The sequence below is a fragment of the Kwoniella shandongensis genome, chromosome 5, assembly GCF_008629635.2.
Source record: "Kwoniella shandongensis chromosome 5, complete sequence".
NCBI lineage: Eukaryota > Fungi > Basidiomycota > Tremellomycetes > Tremellales > Cryptococcaceae > Kwoniella > Kwoniella shandongensis.
This window is the reverse complement of record NC_089291.1, coordinates 142,054-163,527: the sequence shown is the minus strand read 5'-3', so window position 1 is coordinate 163,527 and position 21,474 is coordinate 142,054. Positions and strand designations below refer to the sequence as shown.

Here is a 21,474-nt window from a genome sequence, read left to right as displayed (position 1 = left end):
AGACACGGAATGAAATGGAATCGGATAAGTGACTTCCAATGTCTCATACTGGGCGCATCAAGTCAGTTGTCGTTAGCACGATCCGGAGCAAGCCCTTCTAACGATGGAGACTACGAGGATCGGAAGAAAGTTCCTCGCATTACCAGTAAACAAGCCAAGAGACTCGCGCCTGGTTCAATACAACATTCCTTGTTTAGCCAAATTGGTCGAGGCTGGTCGTTCTGGTCGGAACGTTGATGTGCTTTCTCTGTTATCATGCTGTACTGACCCGCGTTTCGTTTCCTCTACCACTCTTGATTCCTATCTCCATAATATCCTTCGCCGCCTTCATAACGATCAAAACATTTGACAAAGCAAGACGTATCTACTCAATAGTATACTCTTTCGCAGCCATTGACGACCGCTCTCCAGTCACTTCTCATTTCATTATCGGCCCGACAGGACACACGTCCATATGTCTCAACCAGTCCGACCCGTTCTCAAGCCTGGGGATCGCAAAGATTCGAAGGTGCGATTCTCCCGCGAAGAACTAGCACCAGTCCGCACCGACCCTTCCGACTTCCTTCCTCATCACGAACAACCTCCGTCAGCTCGATCATCCATCCAACGCGACGAGGAGTACTACGATACCAACTCTTACCCTTTCTCAGCAGAGCCGGTCGAGTTGTCAGAATCTCAAGATTTGGGTGAACAGCAACATCACCAACAAACAGGCTACTACCGTACCAACGCTAACGAGGAAGAAGAGCAAGTCACTTTCCATCATCCTGAAGAGAGGCAGTACGAAGTCTCTCAAACTCATGATGATGTTTATACACCTTCTCCTGCAAGAGTGGGAAGTCGAAGATGGAGTATCGCACAACATCGACCGACGCTCGATACACTCCTTTCAGCTGAAGAAGTTGAGGACCATCAGCGAATTCAGTCGATCTCGCCTCGCAACTCGCAAGTAGTACAACAGACCTACGATCCTGCTTCCGGTTCGCCGTATGCGAGGTCACCGTCTGTCCTTCGGTCCTCGCTGGCAAACACGAATGCCCCGCCTCAAGGAAGTCCTCGACAGCAGCAATCTTACTCCGAGTACGATCATTCGGCTGCTTCTCCTCTTCGAAGTGCTAGAGCTTCGGCTCCTACTCTGAACTACACTCCCCCTCGAAGGATGTTGGAACAACATCGATATTCTGTATCTGCTGCTGGGTCACCAAATGCTCAGTCTGCGAGACAAGAACCCATTCATGACGCGTACTCGCCCGGATTCAAGCGTTACGATGGCGAAAGACGATTGAGCCCTGCTCCACCTTACCCATCAGAGGAAGAATGGAATCGCAACTCCGGTTACGGATACGATCAAAACCGCGAGAATGAACGTGAGCGTGAGAAGGACAAAGAATGGCAAGATATGAGGGATCAAGGATTCGATCGACAGCGGGAGATGGATAAGAAGTATGGGTATTCCGGTAGACGGAGTTCCGACGAGACGCTCTACGATGACGAGAAACGTGGTGCTGGTGGTGGTGGGAAGTATTCCTCGGACGATCGTGATCGTGTACAAACGCGACGTCAACGAAGCTTATCAGACGCTTCGAAACTCAATATTCCCTCTCCACATAGCGGTGGTATGCGCCGTCGTACCACGCGTGAAGTCGAAGAAGACGATGACGATTCGTCTTACCATGTCAAAGGTGGTGTGTTCTCTCAACTCCTCCGACTGACAGGTAGGACGAACACGATGCGTCGTCGAATGTCTTCAAAAAGTGGTGCAGGAGCAAGCTCGGCCGGACCAGGCATGTTACCTACCATGAAGAGCTTGGGTCTGAGACGACTCGATAGTACGGCTAGTACTGCTTATGGAGCGGACGAACTAGACATGGATGATCCGAGAATCACCGGTCAGAAGAAAAAGAGAGGACGACGGAATAGTCTGAGCGATCTGCCGTTCATGAGGACGGGGACTAGTGATTCGTCAGGGCCATATGGAAGGAGGAAGAGACGAGCTTCCATTCAATTACACGTTGCAGGTCAGTCATAGTCTCCTTCAGGAATGGAGTGATACTGAGAGCTAATACTTCGTTTTGGTTCGGTGTAGATATCCTTACCCGTCAACAATTCGTACTCAAGCTCGCTAAAGCGTTGATGACATTCGGTGCACCTTCCCATCGAATCGAATCCCAACTATCCGCCACTTCCCTCGTCCTCGAGATCGATGCTCAATTCATCCATTTCCCCTCGATCGTCATCGCCTCATTTGGCGATATGGACACTCGTACTTCCGAAACTCATTTCGTCAAAGTGACCCATGGTGGTCTTGAACTTGGGAAACTACACAAAGTCCACAACATCTACAAATCAGTAGTCCATGACGAGATGGATGCTGCAGAAGGGACTAGAAAGATCCAAGCCTTGATCAAAGCTCCAATGGAATACAAGCTCTGGCATAGGATGATTTTGGCTTTCCTCTGTTCGGGTCTGATTGCGCCAGTAGGGTTTGGAGGTAGTTTCGTCGATGGTTGTGCGAGTGGATGTTTGGGGATCTTGTTGAGTTTCATGCAATTGCATGTGGCAAGTAAGAGCGCAATGTACTCCAACATCTTCGAGTGAGTATGGTCGCTCTTGTCTGATTGATCGTCAATGTAGCTGACGCGGGCATTCGCAGAATCTCTATCGCCACGGTCATATCGTTCACAGCGAGAGGTCTGTCAACTACCGGTATCTTCTGTTATCAAGCTGTCGCTTCAGCAGGAGTTGTCTTGATCTTGCCAGGATACACTATCTGTGAGTTCGCTAGTAGAGCTGTGATGCCACGTGAGCCATGCACTAACCGTCGATCAACTTGCAGTATGTGGCTCGCTCGAACTCGCTTCAAAGAACATCGTGTCCGGTTCGGTCAGAATGGTATACGCAATCATCTACTCCCTGTTCCTGGTGAGATCATCAACACCTTCTCCCTCAAGCATGTATGTACTAATTCCGCCCAGGGTTTCGGAATCACCATCGGTTCCGATCTCTTCTACGTACTTGACCGACCAGCTCGTCGAGCATCCCAAGCAGCTCTAGCCGCTGCTCAATCCTACGCCACTGTCCACGGGTCTTTCTACCCTGAAGGAGCCAACGGACTTGCCCAACCTCTGTTCAACGGCACCTTCACCTTTTCCAACGCTACCACTGACCAAATCACCTCGAACTTGCAACAAGGTGCGATCATCTGTGTTCGAGACCCTTCTTGGCCATGGTACAGACAAGGCATGCCCCAGATCTACTTGATCCTCTTCGTGCCCTTCTTCAGCGTGCTTTTAAGCATGTGGAATATGCAGCCGTTGAGGAGTAGACAACTGCCGGTGATGTGTGCGATCAGTTGTGTGGGGTACTTTACAAACGTGTTGGGCAACCATTACATCTTTGATAGGAGCGATGTCGTCAGTGCTCTTGGAGCATTCATGATTGGGTGAGTTTATCAACTGTTCTTTTCGGTGGTGAGATTCAGCTGACATTTCTCCCCAACTCAGCATTCTCGGTAATATCTACTCGAGAGTGTTTGGTGGTACAGCCTTTACATCTATGGTCACTGGTGTACTGTTCCTCGTACCGGTGAGCTTGCTCCTTGTCTCTACCCATCACTGAAAGCTGATATTTTATCCTCTACAGTCCGGTATAGCGGCCGCCGGTGGTCTTGCGATGACCCAAAACCCTCATCATGGCGATTCCTATTCACAAGGCTTGATCATCGGTTTCCGTATGGTCCAAGTCGCCATTGGTATCACTGTGAGTCGCTTTGAAACATCATTCTTGCATACGTACTGACAGTACGCATCAGGTCGGTCTGTTTGGCTCTGGGCTATTAGTCTACGCCTTTGGACGGAAGAAGGGCGCGGCGTTGTTCGCTTTCTAGTGTTGTAATATCGCCTGTTTGACATCTTTTCCCTGTGCACCGTACCCCATCTCCTTCTCTAGCACATATGGACATTGTTTCTCTCCCGCTTTACTCTCCTCTGATTGTATGTACTTTGTAGATCACAACCTAATATGTAACATCGCCATGTATTTTTGTATGACCGCCTTTCATTTGTGACATTTTGCCTGGCCACCACGTGGTCCGCTTCGGTTGAAACCCGTTCTACCCGGTGGTCAACCCAACTCTACAACTTGCAACTTGACATTCCTCTCTTTCACCAAATATCTCTACTTAGCTGCTTGCTTACATATTCAAGGACAGGTTAGGTGTGAACAGGATGGCTCGAAAAGCAGCGATCAAGTATCGTTCTCTGCGATCCAATCTTGTTCATCTGCCATTATCGCTCTTCGCGCAACTCGCCCAACAACAAGCTGTACGTTCTTCCGTCTACGTCTACGTCTCCTATCTACCCATCTACGTACTAACACAGGCTTCTGTGCAGAGACCCCAGTCACTTATCCTCCATCTCTCACCACTGACTTCCTCGTCTTCTGCATCAACTTCGCGTCAACCGAAATCTGCACATCTAGGATGGTCTGGTCTAGCGGCCGCAAGTTCGCTGGCACAAGCTGGAGAAGGGGTGGAAAATGTTGAGATAGATCCGGAGGTGGCTATGTCTTTAGGATGGAGTGAAGGGATGATAGTGAGTCATTCAGCTTGCACCTCTCTCCTTGTATCACAGGATGCGCGTGGACAAGCTGATATTCTTCGCGGGAGTAGGTCGAGATTTCGGTTATTCATAATCCTACCAAAGCTAGATCAGTCTCGGTTACACCTCTCACTCCAGATGACTGGGAAATACTCGTAAGTCCCAGCTGAGCTTCGCGTGGGGGTTGGATCCAGACAGTGAGGTAGCTGATCAGAGCGATGTAGGAACAACATGCTTCGTTCTTGGAGAACCATCTATTGTCTCAGCTAAGAGCTGCGCAGAAAGGTCAAGAGTTGGATGTATGGGTGATGGGCAGGACAAAGATCCGAATACGAGTTGGTACGTGCTACTGAGACTTGCATTCAATCGAGACATCAGTTCTAACCCAGTGGTCATACTGTCATATAGACGAGACAGACCCCTCGAGCAATACAAACTCCGCTGTCTTGGTCAATCCCGACACCGAAATCTACGTCGCTCCTCGTCCTAGATCATCTACCTCCCAACCACAGCGCTCAGAGAAGACTCCCGCGATATCTAGATCAACTTCGAAGGCGCCCAATGGCAACTCTGTGTCGACGATAACGAAACGGGCACCAAGACTACGACTTGTCCCACCACGAGTAGCATCAGTTTGGGGAAAACCGGACATATCACCATCGCAGCTTGCCCGTATTGAAGGTGGTAGGGCGGCACTTTGTTCTCAGCGCTCTTTCGCGAGGATCAAGACAAAGTTACAAATCAAGGAGGATGAGGGGATTTTTTTTATTACCTTGAGTTTGCGGGAAGACGAGGACGATAACGAGAAGGTGGAGAGCGGGGAGGAGCAGGAGGAAAGTCCGAAGAAAGAGGTGGAAATACAACTTTTGGTGTGCGATGCGGTGCCAGATGGGCATGTGGTTGTTGTGGGAAAGACAGAAGAGTGGATGAACGACTGGGCAAGCGTCACAATCACACCTGCATTGATCGGAAAGAAAGGGAGGACGAAGCCTGGAAAGGGAAAGCCTATCCCGAGTTTGGACTTGTAAGTTTTCTCTGCTGTTGACAGTCTAAATCCGTAGCTGACCCTTCTCAGCCCGACCGCCGTATCTACACCGCCGTTACCGGGCGTAAGTAAAATATACCATGACGCTTTGTCATACTTTCGACTATCAAGTTCGGGAAGTCAGGTCAAACCTCTCCTGCTGTTGGGCGGGAAAGGATCAGGCAAAACCAGCTTGGCTAAGTCGTTAGCTGCGGAGCTCGAGGGTGACCGGAGCGTCTTAGCGGGTGAGCAGATGTCTTTCACGCTCATCTGAGGGAAGCTGATTGTGTGGCAGAGGTCATCTACGAGGATGTGGGTAAGATTGACCCTGAAACGAGGTTGACGACAATCAAAGAAACGATGGAGGGGTGGCTGGAAAGGGCTACAGTGAAAAGTCCCTGCATCTTGATCTTAGATGGACTGGATAGTCTAATAGCACCGGAAACTGAAGTGAGTTCCGTGATATCCTGTTGCACCGGACAGAATGCTCACCCCGCCATAGTTGACATCGTCTGCGAACCCAAAAATCCTCGCCGATCACTTCTGCAGACTATTTGCTTCGACCACTCTGGGTCCCGGGCTTCTCGTTCTGATTACCGCCAAAGATAGCACAACACTGCATCCTACACTCAACGCCAAACACATCTTTGGTGAGACGCTCAAGATTCCCCCTCTCACCAAAGAGGTCCGCCAGGAGATACTACAGTCTTTGATTGAGAGTCGCGTCGAAAGAGCTTCAAGCGAGAAGCAGGTCAATGGCAATTCAGAAACAGAGCTAGACTACGTGTCATTGGGGAATCTGACTGAAGGATACTCTGCCTCCGATTTGAGTGACCTCGTCGGTGGAGCCACTCAGCAAGCTATCATCAGGTGCTCAAAAGGGGGTGAAAGCAAGGTGAGCGAATGTGTGTGCATGTGCAAGGATGGAATTGAAAGTAGACCACAGGTTCATTTGACTGCCGACGACTTCACTCTTGCACAAATGGCGTTTACCCCACTGAGCTTGAGAGGTGTTAGTTTGCAGAAGAGTGACACACAATGGAGCGACATCGGAGGTGAGTAAAGCTAGGTCGTTCATCGTTAGGTCAGCTGACAAGGGTGTGTAGGTCTGACTGAGCCCCGTCGGGTTCTGCGTGAGACACTCGAATGGCCTACGAAGTATGCGCAGATTTTCGCAAACTGTCCATTGCGACTACGATCAGGGTGAGTTAGCTATCGGAATATATCAATGAGCTCAGCTGATGTGCCTTGCAGTCTTTTGCTTTATGGATACCCGGGATGTGGAAAAACTCTTCTTGCATCGGCTGTGGCCAAAGAATGTGGCCTCAACTTCATTTCCGTCAAAGGCCCCGAGATCCTCAACAAGTACATTGGAGCGAGCGAGAAAGCTGTTCGAGACTTGTTCGAACGTGCTAGTGGCGCCAAACCGTGCGTTCTGTTCTTTGACGAATTCGATTCGATCGCTCCGAAACGAGGACACGATAGTACTGGTGTCACAGATCGGGTGGTCAACCAAATGTTGACAGAGATGGATGGAGCACAAGGTTTAGAAGGTGTTTACGTCCTGGCGGCGACATCGAGACCTGATTTGATTGATCCGGCATTACTTAGACCGGGAAGATTGGACAAGTCGATCTTGTGTGATATGCCGGGATTCCAAGATCGGGTGGAGATCTTACAAGCGGTGGGGAAGAAGTTGAGCGTGGGAGATACGGTAGATTGGGAAGAAGTGGCGAGTAAGACAGAGGGGTTCTCAGGAGCAGATTTGCAAGGACTGGTATATGGTGCCCATTTGGAGGTGGTGCATTCGTCTTTGGACCACAATAGTAAAGAAGGACAAGAAGTTGGGAGCACTGGGAAGGGGAAAGGCAAGGGCAAAGAGGTGGAGAACGGTGGAGCGGACGTGGCAAACAAGGAGAAGGGGTATAGACAAGTCGCGCCGGAAGAAGGGGAGATCTCAGCTGCGAGTCGAGCGGAGATGACGAGTCGAGTGAGTATCTTGGCCATCGGGGTAATCGCACTTCTGACCATGGCCATAGATCGAGACTATCGTCAGCAATTCGACCGGAGGGACCGGCAAGGATGAGCAGGACGGGCTTCTTAGGGAGGTGCACAAGGTAAGCTTCGATCAATCATCCTATCTTCAGGGGAAGTGCACAGGATAAGAGCTTATCGATGATGATATATCTAGCCCGTGATCGAACAAGAACACCTCCTTCGATCGTTGTCGAATACCCGTCCTTCGGTGTCCGTAGCAGACAGAAGGCGGCTAGAAATCATGTGAGCTAGCGCTCCTTGATTCAAGATTTCAGGAACTGAGCTGATGTAATTTATTCGATCAATGTAGATATCGGTCGTTCGTCAACGAACGGGATGGGAAGATGGGGAATGGGGATCTGGGTAGAGAGACAGGGACGAGGGTGTCGTTGATGTGATGTGTGACGAGCACACAAATACAGTATAACTGTGGACGGATGCATTAAACGTTATTCTTCATTGACTAAGTCCTGCGAGAAACAGAACATAGATTACAGGAGATACGACCAGAGAAGCATGCCGCATGCATCACGACTACCGTACTGCGAAGGGAGCGAAGTAAGCAATGTGTAAAGTGCCCGGCGAAGGTGTGATTACTGTGTGCAGTGGCCGCGTAGGTTGATTGAGGAGCACTGGAAGGACCGAGAGCAAGTGATTGCGGCAAGGGCGGGCACGACTTGGCAGGCTGGTCGCAACGAAGGAGGATCGATCGGACGGTGCACGTGTTCCACACAAGCCAGCGGACTCTCTTCGTCACCCTACAGGGCCCAATCTGAGGAAATGCGGGAGAGCACGAGGAAGAGAGGAGGAACATGGTTGAAGAATATGATGTGCATCTGTCAGGCCACTTTTCGTCCCGGTCCGCCGCCGGGCGACTAGCAGGAAGGGGATGCTGAAACGTAGTCTGGTCTCAGAATTCATTTTTGACCATAAACATAAGGTTGATACATCGTATGAAAAGAATGGATGGGATCGATGCTGAGTAATTTTAGATATGCTACAGTGAACGCTAGTATTTCTTATATAGTACGATTAGGTGATGATCCACAGAGCACTTCACACTCGTTGTCGCTTGTTCGTCCCTTCAGCGCGAGCATATTCGCAGTATCGCTTTCGCCCATCAGTTATGTCTACAGTATCCTTTCCCGATTCGGTTTTGATACTGTTCTCGATTTTCTGGCCCAGCTTACGATCTGATTCTATCTTGACGAGCGCTTTAACTTCGCTCTCGATCTTGATCTTGGGCTTGATATCGGGCTTTTCGTCTTCTGTGTCTTTGATATCAGGTTTCGTTTCCTTTTCCTTCTTGATTTTGAATTGCAGGTCAGGCTTGATATCAAGTTTGACGTCATTATTATCGTACTTGACAGCTTTTTGATCTGTGTTCTTGTGATTAACGAGAGCGTTGCCAACAAGCCTGGAGGGACTAGGTGTTGCAACAAGCGTAGATCGAGAGGAAGAGGTAGGGAAGACGGACCGCCTCGAGGTGACAGACTGAAAGAGATCTTGTGCCGCAGGTTGAGTGCTTCCGAACAAGTTGTAGTTATTGCTTGTGTGACAACGGTCTCGAGCAAGGACCGGAAAAGCGGTACCTACTGGAGCAGATCGTAATGAGCTGAGAGTTTTCCTCCCTCTAGAAACGTCAACCTTACTATGAACGTCAAGTCCATCAAACTCGAACCTCCTCTCGTCTTCATATTCATATTCGTCGTCGTCAACGGAATTCTCATCATCATCGTCCTCCACCTCTTCGACCAAATCATCCCCGTCCAAGAGGAAAGGTGATGATTGTTTCTCGAGAGCAACGAAGATATGTTGATTGTCGACACCTTTCACTTCGCCTTTCGCATCAGGATCTTCAAAACCGTCATAATCGTCAATGTGTTTGTGCCAATTACGGTAGTACTTCTTCGCTTTACCTTGATAGATATGTATCAGTGCCCGTTCATTGCTGTCGTCCGTCGCGAGGATTGACTACAGTACTGTATGGGTTTGATTGCTAATTGGGAGAACTCACCGTCCATGGGGACTTTCTTCCTCATTGTGGCGAAACCCGAATCTTGTTCATCGTCATCCACCATGTACGCTGCCCATTCGCGATCGTCTGCTTCGAATGATCAGCAAAACTAAACAACCTACATCAGTATACCCTCACCGTCAACGTTGCTTCGTGAAGCGGCGTTTTGGTCGGTTGTCGAAACAAAATCAGCTGGACTTGCGGTAAGGAGGGAGACATCAGTGACGAGGTCGTCGTTCTCAATCAGGGCGTATTGTACGCTGAGAGGTAAATGTTGGTAGTTCATGATTCCAGATAGAATAAAGTAATGGAGCGTCAGAAGAATAAAAGGAAGGAGATGAGGTAGAAAAGGTCGACATAGGAGTACTTTCCCGCGCACTGTTATAGTAAACTTTCTACGAGGAGGAGGAGGTCCGTGCGCTTGGACGCTGACGTGTATCATTCTCGTTCAACTTAATGAGTCAAGGCCAATCAGCGAGCTTGCAATCTTCATAGGACAGTCAGTGAGCCGTGATCAATGGGCGATGCGATCATGGTCGAATATCGCAGATGCATGGGCTGACGCAGAAAACACTCAAACACTATGACAGGCGTGTGTATTGAATGAATAAGGTATCGCTTGTTAAACGATATCTGGATTGGACGTTTCAGCAAGTGGGGAACAATCGTCTTGCAACGGTCAGTCGAGATACATAGCTTGAAGTCAGTTATGAGTGACCGCTACTGTCTGCTAGATCTTTGGACCACCCACGTTGCTTGTGCTGCACAAATGAGGTTGATGAGGGATGTCTCAGGAGCTTACGAAAAGGGTGGAGCCGTCAGTGTTAGGCGAAGTACGAATTTTGAGTGTTTGCAGGGGGAGACCATTTCTTTCTTCACAGGTCCATGACTAGGCTTGGGGTGTGGCGCTACGTTTCGGTTGCAAGTACGTGACTTGTTGCTGGGATGTCCTCGTACTGTCGGTCGAGGCGTTCGGCTCGCTACGCAGAGGTGTTTCCAGAGTCGAGTTGAAGATGAGAAGCCGGGGAGACATACTCTCCAGTAAGCGAGATGCCGTCGACGCATATCCAACTGTGTCAGGTTTTTGAATCTGGTCCCGACAGTTTTTTGTTGATAGCGAACGTTTACCTGCGTTGCTGATTGTGAAGACTGGTGTGCCCCTTGTCGAAGTCGGTGTGAATTCATAAGGAGAATAAGCCATATGTTCGAGATTGAAAGCTGGGACGAGAGACGGATATTCCAACGAAAAACATGACTTGTTTTGACGATTATCTCCAATACCTGTCGGTGTGGGTGAGAGCCTTTTCGTTTTCTTCTTCTTATCCTTCTGCGTTCTTCTATCGTACGGTGAAGGGACTCGACGTAGTCTCTTGTAGGAATGGTGATCGTCCTCATATTGCCCTTTCTCGAAGACTTCAAAGGATCTTATGGGACTTGCAAACCTTACATTCTTCCTCTTATTCGGTCCTGGTTTCTTCATAACGCCGTTAGCTAGAGGGACCGGGATTGTGAGTGTCATAGATTCGAAGCCGAGTTGTTCTTCCATATCGTTATAATCGTCATCTTCGTCGTAATCGGGTGTCGCGCCGGAACCATCGTCTAGGGCGACGCCATACCCATCGTCATCGTTATGATCGTCAACTTCTTGGAAATCGTTACAGTTGTCAAAATCGGGGTCATGGCTATCGGAGTGAACGAGATGATCGTACCAGTTTCGAATGTTGCTACCGTCATCGAAAGTGTCGACTTGATCGTACCAATCATCGTCATCGTTCGTGACAGTAGTGGCTGTCAAAGCTGGATCAGTAGCGGTTTGAAGGGGGTTGAGCATACGCTTGGCTAGCTCGAGAGCGACATCAAGGGTTGGAGGGGTAGTTAACGGTGTTAGTGATGATTCAGTGGAGGTAGGAAATTTGGTGACTGAAGGCTTGGGCGAGATGACCAGACCGTGATCATTGTTGAGGATGCGTTGGACGCCGAGATAACTCTGGAAGAATGGGACGAGAACCATTCTGTGAGGTATCAGTAGGGTATGCGGGTAAGTGATAGAGACGGACAGGAGAGAAGAGAGATACGCGGAAGAAACGTGGACGAGTCGGAGATCATCCTATGCATCAGCAGTGAGGTCACGCTCGGACCACTTGCGGTTATTGTGGGCGGTTCGATAGTCAACAAAAGGAAGGATATCGGTTTATGCACAGCTGAGTTCCCATACCGTACCATGAACGCACTCGATGACTCGATCTGCTCAGTAACGTGGGAATGATCCTGGTTGTGCATTGACGAACAGTGCTGACTCGCAGGTAGACATGTTCAGCTTCCCTAGCGGACGAGACGAAGAGGGCCCACCACTAAGCATTGTTTGCACCAGAATGCCCATATGGCAGTCCCAGCTTGCACGTGGCACCCAGCCGGTGATGAGCGAGTGCCACTTTTCTTGACTACGAAAAGTGGCCGAAACACCGCATTATTCTGAGTTTTCCAGTGTATTTTCCCTAGTTCGGGGGGGGGGGTGGAGTACTACGAATCCCTCGGAAAAGTACCAGTGCCAGTACACCGTACACCGTACACTGCTCACTCACTCACTGCTACCACCATACTGGTACACCACCACCTTCTTTATCATCCATTAATTCATTCACCCACATCCTTCTCCTCTCCAACCAAAACTCTTCTCACAACTTGTACAAAAGTTATCGTGAAGGAGTCTCCCATCTTTTACCCTCCATCTCACATTACTACTCTCTCTTGCCTCGTCGCATTAACCCCGTAAAAAAGATCATTCAAAATGGTGAGTGACAGGTCTTTTTTTCCAACGAGAATTTTTTTTCGCCGCTCGGATGATGGATGGCTGACCCACCTTTTCTTCGATGATCACAGGTTAAGTGAGTGCATTTTCGCAAACGCCTCGAGGACGTCAGAAACGCACAGAAAGCATCCCGAGAAACAAAGAAAGAAAGAAGAGGGCGAAAGCGTCACATGCAAATGTGGAGCAGCGCATTTGCCCAGGGGTGCTTCTGCTGCGTTTCGATCGCTTCTCGGCGTCCTTTTGATGGTGTTTCCTTCATTGTTCTGCTCTAGGACATTTTCTGACACACTGCACTGTCTCTAGCTTCACCGTCGATGAGATCAGGCAGTTGATGGGTACGTTGAAGCCGCGATGCTCTTGAACAGTAGACTTGACTCGACGAAGAAGCTGATCTTAACCCCTACAGACCACCCCACCAACATCCGAAACATGTCCGTCATTGCCCACGTCGACCACGGTAAATCCACCCTTACCGACTCCCTTGTCTCCAAGGCTGGTATCATTGCCTCTTCCAAGGCTGGTGAGATGCGATTCACCGACACTCGGTGAGTTAGAGATTCCATCTGCGTTATAAGTGGAGGACGCGAAGAAACACGTTCTTTCGGCGGAGTCAGCCGATTATCAATCAGTGTGCTGATACAGTCACGTTCTACCCTTACAGTCAGGACGAGATTGACCGAGGAATCACCATCAAGTCTACTGCCATCTCCATGTACTTCCCTCTCGGCAAGGAGGATGTCGCCGACATCAAGCAGAAGACTGACGGTAACGAGTTCTTGATCAACTTGATCGACTCTCCCGGTCACGTCGACTTCTCCTCTGAGGTCACCGCCGCTCTCCGAGTTACCGATGGGTGAGTGCAACGTAGTAAGGAACGTTTCTGATGCTAACTTCACCTCCAGTGCTCTCGTCGTTGTTGACTGTGTCGAGGGTGTTTGTGTTCAGACCGAGACCGTTCTTCGTCAATCATTGGCTGAACGAGTGAAGCCCGTCCTTATCATCAACAAGGTCGACCGAGCCCTTCTCGAGCTCCAGGTCTCCAAGGAGGATCTTTACCAGTCCTTCTGCCGAACCATCGAGTCCGTCAACGTCATCATTTCCACCTACAACGACCCCGTCCTCGGTGACACCCAGGTCTACCCCGACCAAGGTACCGTTGCTTTCGGTTCCGGTCTCCACGGTTGGGCCTTCTCCCTCCGACAGTTCGCCACCCGATACGCCAAGAAGTTCGGTGTCGACAAGAACAAGCTCATGCCCAAGCTTTGGGGTGACAACTACTTCAACCCCAAGACCAAGAAGTGGGCCAAGAGCGACAAGGACGGTGCCGAGCGTGCTTTCAACATGTTCGTCCTCGACCCTATCTTCCGTCTTTTCGACTGTATCATGAACTTCAAGAAGGACCAGATCCCTACTCTGCTCGAGAAGCTTGAGATCAAGCTCTCTTCAGAAGAGAGGGACCTCGAGGGCAAGCAGCTCCTCAAGGTCGTCATGAAGAAGTTCTTGCCCGCTGGTGACTCTCTCCTCGAGATGATTGTCATCAACCTCCCTTCTCCTCAGACCGCTCAGCGATACCGAGTTGAGACCCTTTACGAGGGTCCTCAAGACGACGAGTCTGCCATCGCTATCCGAGACTGTGACCCCAAGGGTCCCCTCATGGTCTACGTCTCCAAGATGGTGCCCACCTCCGACAAGGGTCGATTCTACGCTTTCGGTCGAGTCTTCTCTGGTACCGTCTCTTCCGGTCCTAAGGTCCGAATCCAGGGACCCAACTTCGTTCCCGGAAAGAAGGACGACTCCGTCATCAAGTCTATCCAGCGAACCGTTCTTATGATGGGTCGATCCACCGAGGCCATCGAGGACTGTCCCGCCGGTAACATTATCGGTCTTGTCGGTGTCGACCAGTTCTTGCTCAAGTCTGGTACCCTCACCACCTCTGAGACTGCCCACAACATGCGAGTCATGAAGTTCTCCGTCTCTCCCGTCGTTCAAGTCTCCGTTGAGTGTAAGAACGCTGCCGATCTCCCCAAGCTCGTTGAGGGTCTCAAGCGACTCTCCAAGTCTGACCCTTGTGTCAAGACCTGGATGGACGAGTCCGGTTCCATCATCATTGCTGGTGCTGGTGAGCTTCATCTGGAGATCTGTCTTAACGATCTCGAGAACGACCACGCCGGTGTCCCTCTCCGAAAGTCCAACCCCGTCGTTGGTTACAGAGAGACCGTCACTGCCGAGTCTTCCATGGTCGCTTTGTCCAAGTCCCAGAACAAGCACAACCGTCTTTATGTCAAGGCCGAGCCTCTCGATGAAGAGCTTACCAAGGACATTGAGAGCGGTAAGGTCGCTCCTCGAGATGACCCCAAGATCCGAGCTCGATACCTCGCCGACACCTACGGTTGGGATGTCACCGATGCCCGAAAGATCTGGACTTTCGGTCCCGACACCACCGGTCCTAACATCATGCTTGATGGTTCCAAGGGTGTGCAATACATGAACGAAATCAAGGATTCGTGTGTCGCTGCCTTCCAATGGGCCGCCAAGGAGGGTGGTATCGCTGAGGAGCCCATGCGAGGTGTCCGATTCAACATCTTGGACTGTACTCTTCACGCCGATGCCATCCACCGAGGTGGTGGTCAAATCATCCCCACCGCTCGACGAGTCTGTTACGCCGCTCAGCTTCTCGCCAAGCCCGCTCTTCAAGAGCCTATGTTCTTGGTCGAAATTGCCGTTCCCGAGTCTGCCCAGGGTGGTGTCTACGTGAGTGCATTGGTATAACCGAAGCCGTGCATAGCTGACATTTCACATACAGTCATGTTTGAACGTCCGACGAGGTCAGGTGTTCTCATCTGAGCAACGTATCGGTACCCCCATGTACACCATGAAGGGTGAGTTTTCCTTAAAATCAGTGTTTTATGCGTGCCTGCGCTGACTGTTCTATGTCACCTCTTCAGCCTACCTCCCCGTTTCCGAGTCCTTCGGTTTCAACGCCGACTTGCGTGCTGCCACTGGTGGACAAGCGTTCCCTCAAGCTGTGTTTGACCACTACGCCGAGATCAACGGTGACCCCTTGGAGGTCGGAAGCAAGACCAACGCTATCGCCGTCGGTATCAGAACAAGGAAGGGTCTCAAGCCTGATGTTCCGTGAGTTGCACCGGTTGCGTTACCTTTGGTACTTTTGCTGACTGTCTGTCTGTATAGCCTCTACGACCACTTCTACGACAAATTGTAAGGAGCGTAGCCATACAGATTGTTTGGATGCTGTGGATCGATGCATGATATATTCTCATTTGGGTTGTCGTGCGCGGTCCGTTTCTGTGGCAACACATTTTTCGTTGCATCTTGAGCACGGTCTTTCTGTGCATTTGCTCGTCTAGAAAGTGAATGCAAATACAGATCCATGCAATGGTCGATATAGACAACAGGTAATGCTTATAATACTATGCTGCTACTTTTTCTTGCCTTTCCCCTTGGCCTTCTTGGGTACTGGTTCTACCACCTCGATCGGAGTTGCACTAGCCCTCATACCATCCTTGTCTCTCTTTCTCTTCCCCTTTCCTTTACCTTTGCCTATACTCGCCACTTCCTCCACTACCTCTTTTTGCTGTATCTCCATTTCTTCCTCCTGCGATGGTACAACCACCTCTTCCTCTTCTACCTCTTGGCGCTGTGGGATTTCCTTCCCAGCTAACCAACCTCCATTTGTGGCTTCCCACCACCCATCAATCTCTTCGACTCCCTCAGCAGCTACATCCTCTTCGCATCCTGACCAACATCCACCAACTTCGTTCCATACATATCGATTTTGAAGTAACGCTTCAATCTCTTTGTACGCTGATACGGTAGCGTAAGGTATTTGCGTTTGGGGATGTCGATATTTGGCTGGTAGACCTGTAAAAGGACAAGTGGGCGGTCTCCGATCTAAAGAAATCAGATTACAGATCAGCTATGATAGCATTGCAAGGAGCGAGAGAAAGAGGACGGCAGCGGAAGGACACTTACTGATTGGTCTATTTCTAGAAGGGATATATTTCACTTCGTCCCAATCCACATGATCTCCAAGGACGATTTTCAATTCCGCAGGCAGACCACCGGGTATTTGAGAAAGTATCAGATAATTTCGCATATATTTCGAAGGTTCAGATTCAAGATCGTCAGTCGTTTTGGCTTTGGACAGTACTTCCTCGCTTAACGGTTGAGCCACCGGTTGAGGGGGCACTTCGCTCGGTCCTGCTTTGGGTTCTGTTGGCGTAGTTTCTGAGACGGAAGTATCCACTGGAAGGGGGTTGGAGGGCTCGGTCGTGAGCGCAACGGGCGGTAATGTGGCCGTCGGTTGTGGCACGACTGAAGCGGATGAAGGTGATGAAGGTACGGCCGATTGGGTCTCGGTTGTAGCTTCTGTTTGGGAAGGGACAGGTGCCGCAGGAGTAAGGGCGGCGGAGGCTTCGCTCTCGGGTGGAGCTGGTACATTTGATGGGACTATACCATCAACTGCGATTGTTGAGCCTTCCACTGGGAGGATTGAGGGATCCGCTGGCGCGACGGCTAGGATCTCGGGTTCTTGACTGACCGAGGCAGATGGGACATTTGACGCTTCGACAACAGGATCAGCTGGGACGGACGTGTCCGGTGTCTCAGAGACTGCCGGGACAGTGGTGGTAGTATACGTTTGTGGGTCTTGCGCCTTCTCGGGCTGAGAGGCTGGTTCTGAGTGATCAAGTTTGATGTCCGGCTCAGTGTTCTTCTCCACCAGTTCTGTGTCGGCGATGTCTTCAGTTGGTACAGCTTGCACTTCCTCCTCTTCCCCTACAACCTCTACCAACTTTCCCACCGTTCTCGAGATCCAAGTCCATCTCGGTCCTCTCACTCTTTTCCTCCCGACTCTTCTCAGCTCCCTCTTCTCCTCTTCTTTCTTCAACCAATCTCTTAAACTCTCCTTATTCCTCTCTTCTTCCTCCAAAGCAGCTGCAATCAACTCATCCTGCGTCATCGGTCTCAGTCCTCTCACTTCTCCAGTCTCATGTTGTGCTCTTCTTCCTTTTCGATTCGGATTCTCTTTCTCCTGTTTCTCCTTCTCGAGTATCTCCGCTTCGGTACGTAATGTCGACGCACGGAGATTAGATCGACGAGCTTCAGATCGTCCGGCTCGTTTTGCTTCTCGACGTTGTTTACGGAGTGCAAGGACTAACGTCGACGGCGCCATATTTGTAGGATCGAGATCGGAGTCGATGAGCGAAACATCGAGCGCGGTAGTGGACGTGGAAGAGGAAGGGTCGGCGAATCGTATTTGTTTCGAAGGTTTAGGTTGACCTGCTAGAGGATTGTAAATCGCTTTCGACTTGCCCTTGGCCTATGTCATGGGTTCAGTCAGTACACAGACTTATCAGTTAGTGTAGCGACAGGAGAGCACACCTTCTTCCGCTCTTCCCGCCGCAATGCTTGTTCCTCGTCTTCCTCATCAAGGTCAACCTCATCGTCCGTATCTGCGAAATCCTCCAAGAATACGTCTCGGACCTCCTCTGCAACGCAGCAATGTAGATCAGTATCATGCCAGCCTCAGTGTTGTTGTAGCACTCACGAGGTGCCACAAACTCCTCATCGTCCTCCACCTCTGCAAACATGTCATCGTCGTCCTCTTGATGAGCCTGCTCGAGCAGCTCTCGCATGCTATGAACATTTCATGGGGAACATTAGTTGGGAGTTAATTTGGCATGCACAGCCAGAACGGAGACATACCGGTTTCCCGCAGTGCTTCGCTTTGCACGGCCAGTGGCGACCGTCTCGTAGCTTGCCATGATTTGGGTGCTGCTTGTGATATCGTGGTACAAGTCAACATAAAGCACGACAATAACAACAAGTAATGTATGCAATGGTCTCCATACGCGCTCACTCGCTCACTCGCTCGAACGGAGGTAAGCTGGTGATAACGTTTTTATAAATGCCACGTGTCTGTGATGATCCGACTCGATGTGATGCGTACAGTGAGTGAGTGACGATGATCATCATAACCGACTTTTTCCACAGAGATAGTTGTAAATCCGACTTTCTCCTTCCAACTAATACATCACATTCAAACACTTTACAAGATGTCAACACCGATATTCTTACCGTTGTTGGACCCTACAGCAGCTGCTCTCATCCCTGCTCTGTCGCTTCTTGGTCCACTCCTGATCCCCGCAACTCTCCTTCGAGCTGTCCTTCCATCGCTCTCTGCTTCTGCCCGATATTACGTCCAAGCCGAACAATCGACCGAGGACTTGATATCGTACCTCGATAATGGAGCTGAGAAGATCGTTGTGTCTACCGCTCAGCTCGAGGAGCTTGCTGGTCAGGTGCCAAAGGAGCGATTGATCGTCAAAATCAACGAGGAAGAGCTCGCTTCTGCCAAGCAGCTCACGCAACAAACTACCGGCATCTACATCGTCTCCTCTACAGCTCACACTGCCAAATCACTAGGACTTTCAGGTATTGATGTCTTTCTCCAACTTCCGTCGCCTAAGTCCACGGAGCTTGTAGACCTCATCCGATCATTACGACCGTCCTCCTACGTCATCCCCACCGAACTCCTTGCTGCTGCCCCTGCCACCACTTCCACTCACCTTTCCATCGCCGAAGCCTTCCTCGCACCTATCATCTCTGATCGACCTGACGGACTCTTCCCCACCATTGTCTCCTCTTCCAACCACTCTGGCAAACCTCTTGGTCTTGTATACTCTTCAAGAGAGTCCGTTACGGAGGCGATCAACAGCCAGACTGGCGTTTACCAATCGCGAAAGCACGGACTTTGGAGAAAGGGTGAGACGAGCGGAGCTGTTCAAGAACTCGTTTCCGTCGGACTCGATTGCGACTCGGATGCCCTCGTCTTCGAGGTGATTCAGCACGGTTCAGGTTTCTGTCACCTTCCTCAATCGACATGTTTCGGTGGATTGTCTGGTCTTGCTAAGCTCGAGGATACCTTACAATCCCGATTGCAGGATGCTCCAGAGGGAAGCTACACCAAGCGATTGTTCACGGACGAGAAGCTCTTGCGAAGCAAGATCATGGAAGAGGCTGAAGAGCTCTGTGATGCGCAGACCAAGGAAGAGGTGGCTTTCGAAGCGGCTGATCTGGTCTACTTTGCTCTCACACGATGTATCAGCAAGGGAGTGTCATTGAAGGACGTCGAGCGAGCTCTGGACAAGAAGTCTTTGAAGGTCACAAGAAGAAAAGGAGATGCCAAGCCGAAATGGGAGGAGAAGATCAACGGTGCTGCCGTCAAGCCAGAATCAAAACCGACCGAACCGGTACCTCAATCGTTCCCCGAGGTCGAAGAGGGTCGAATTCAAATGCGAAATGTCACTTTGTCCAAGTTGAACGAAGACGAGCAGAAGAAGATCCTCCTTCGACCTGTCCTCAACTCCCTCGCCATGATTGACAAGGTCAAGCCCATTGTCGAGCGAGTACGAAAGGAGGGCGATGCAGGCCTTCGAGCTATGACCAAGCAATTCGACAAGGCCGATCTCTCTTCGAACGTCTTGCTTCCACCTTTCGCCGTGCCCACAGATGATGAGCTACCCCGAGATGTCCGAGAGGCTATCGACGTCGCTTATGCCAACGTCAAGACATTCCACGTGGCTCAGGCAGAGAAGGAAGCTTTGGTCGTTGAGACCATGCCCGGTGTTACTTGCTCTCGTTTCGTTCGACCTATCTCCAGAGTCGGTATCTACGTTCCCGGAGGTACCGCCATCCTCCCATCTACCGCCATTATGCTTGGTGTCCCTGCTCAAGTCGCCGGCTGTAAGACTATTGTGCTCGCCACGCCTCCTCGACCAGACGGAACCATTTCCCCTGAGGTGCTTTACGTCGCCAAGTTGGCCGGCGTCACTTGTATCTTGAAGGCTGGTGGTGCGCAAGCTGTCGGCGCGATGGCGTACGGAACGAAGGAAGTCCCTAAAGTTGACAAGATCTTCGGACCCGGAAACCAGTGGGTCACAGCGGCGAAGATGTTGGTGCAGAACGACACGGATGCATTGGTCGCCATCGACATGCCTGCGGGTCCATCAGAGGTCTTGGTGAGTTGTGCATAGTCCTGTCAATCGCGATATCTCGACTGACTCTTTTCCTTCTTAGGTGATTGCCGATCACACTTCCAACCCTATCTTTGTCGCCTCCGACCTTCTCTCCCAGGCCGAGCACGGCACGGACTCGCAAGTCGTCCTTGTCGGTATCTCTCTTACGTCCGAGCACCTTGCCGCGATCGAAGAGCAGATCGATATTCAAGCGAAGGCTTTACCACGAGTCAAGATCGCTCGAGAGGCGATCAAGAAGAGTTTGATCGTACTTGTCGACACGGTGGATGAGGCTATCAACTTCAGTAACGAATACGCTCCGGAGCACTTGATCTTGCACCTTGAAAAGGCACAAGATGCCGTCAAGGATATTGACAACGCCGGAAGTGTCTTTGTCGGCGCTTTCTCCCCTGAAAGGTGAGCAACCCTTACCTTTCGTATCATACCGAGTCGCTGTGATGCTGATATGAAATGTGGTTTTGCAGTTGTGGTGACTACGCTTCCGGTACAAACCACACTCTCCCCACGAACGGTTTCGCCCGACAATTCTCGGGTGTTAACACCCTTTCGTTCCAGAAACACATCACATCGCAATTCGTGACTAGCGAAGGATTGAAGGTGTTGGGACCTAGTGTCGTCAGATTGGCCGAGAGAGAAGGGTTGGAGGCGCACGCTAATGCTGTTAGAGTGAGATTGGCTGAGCTCAAGTAAAAATAGATGCATATGTTTAGGTGATCATGATAGCGATGCATCTCTTACATTTTGGATGTGTATAGGGTGAACGAGAAATCGGTTTGAATGGCATCAAGTGGCTTTTTACGCCGGCGGCAGACGTACGGTATGAATTGCATGCTGGAATACGACACTACAGACGATTGAGGACACAAAGATAGGGGTATAATAGATTACAACTAAGCAATTCACAATTCACCAGAACACCAAAAGACCAA

General features: G+C 50.4%; 7 protein-coding genes across 7 annotated transcripts; 4 read left to right on the top strand and 3 right to left on the bottom strand.

Annotated features, from left to right (window-relative positions):
- Positions 1-454: 454 nt before the first annotated feature.
- CI109_102766 (uncharacterized protein) lies at positions 455-3,886 on the top strand (the record flags this gene model as incomplete). Its single annotated transcript, XM_032006056.1, has 8 exons — positions 455-2,018; positions 2,087-2,594; positions 2,654-2,772; positions 2,837-2,922; positions 2,976-3,442; positions 3,504-3,585; positions 3,643-3,759; positions 3,812-3,886. The coding sequence occupies 8 exons, from the start codon at positions 455-457 to the stop codon at positions 3,884-3,886; spliced, it is 3,018 nt and encodes a 1,005-aa protein (XP_031859637.1).
- Positions 3,887-4,226: 340 nt separating this feature from the next.
- CI109_102765 (uncharacterized protein) lies at positions 4,227-8,057 on the top strand (the record flags this gene model as incomplete). The annotated part of the gene is made up of 14 exons (XM_032006057.1): positions 4,227-4,322; positions 4,392-4,592; positions 4,670-4,753; positions 4,823-4,937; positions 5,007-5,622; positions 5,674-5,867; positions 5,918-6,072; positions 6,125-6,517; positions 6,569-6,677; positions 6,729-6,825; positions 6,877-7,612; positions 7,662-7,739; positions 7,814-7,902; positions 7,970-8,057. The coding sequence occupies 14 exons, from the start codon at positions 4,227-4,229 to the stop codon at positions 8,055-8,057; spliced, it is 3,051 nt and encodes a 1,016-aa protein (XP_031859638.1).
- A 658-nt stretch (positions 8,058-8,715) lies between these two features.
- CI109_102764 (uncharacterized protein) lies at positions 8,716-10,118 on the bottom strand (the record flags this gene model as incomplete). Its single annotated transcript, XM_032006058.2, has 3 exons — positions 8,716-9,578; positions 9,677-9,763; positions 9,815-10,118. 3 exons carry the CDS (start codon positions 10,116-10,118, stop codon positions 8,716-8,718), a joined length of 1,254 nt encoding a protein of 417 aa, XP_031859639.2.
- A 447-nt stretch (positions 10,119-10,565) lies between these two features.
- On the bottom strand, positions 10,566-11,956 carry CI109_102763 (uncharacterized protein; the record flags this gene model as incomplete). The annotated part of the gene is made up of 2 exons (XM_032006059.2): positions 10,566-11,783; positions 11,897-11,956. The coding sequence occupies 2 exons, from the start codon at positions 11,954-11,956 to the stop codon at positions 10,566-10,568; spliced, it is 1,278 nt and encodes a 425-aa protein (XP_031859640.2).
- An 860-nt stretch (positions 11,957-12,816) lies between these two features.
- Positions 12,817-15,708, top strand: CI109_102762 (elongation factor 2; the record flags this gene model as incomplete). Its single annotated transcript, XM_032006060.2, has 7 exons — positions 12,817-12,820; positions 12,892-13,030; positions 13,147-13,338; positions 13,388-15,236; positions 15,289-15,364; positions 15,431-15,620; positions 15,678-15,708. The coding sequence occupies 7 exons, from the start codon at positions 12,817-12,819 to the stop codon at positions 15,706-15,708; spliced, it is 2,481 nt and encodes an 826-aa protein (XP_031859641.2).
- A 216-nt stretch (positions 15,709-15,924) lies between these two features.
- On the bottom strand, positions 15,925-18,271 carry CI109_102761 (uncharacterized protein; the record flags this gene model as incomplete). Its single annotated transcript, XM_032006061.1, has 5 exons — positions 15,925-16,397; positions 16,479-17,826; positions 17,889-17,995; positions 18,055-18,143; positions 18,213-18,271. 5 exons carry the CDS (start codon positions 18,269-18,271, stop codon positions 15,925-15,927), a joined length of 2,076 nt encoding a protein of 691 aa, XP_031859642.1.
- A 291-nt stretch (positions 18,272-18,562) lies between these two features.
- On the top strand, positions 18,563-21,235 carry CI109_102760 (histidinol dehydrogenase; the record flags this gene model as incomplete). Its single annotated transcript, XM_032006062.1, has 3 exons — positions 18,563-20,527; positions 20,586-20,941; positions 21,010-21,235. 3 exons carry the CDS (start codon positions 18,563-18,565, stop codon positions 21,233-21,235), a joined length of 2,547 nt encoding a protein of 848 aa, XP_031859643.1.
- Between the last annotated feature and the right edge of the window lie 239 nt (positions 21,236-21,474).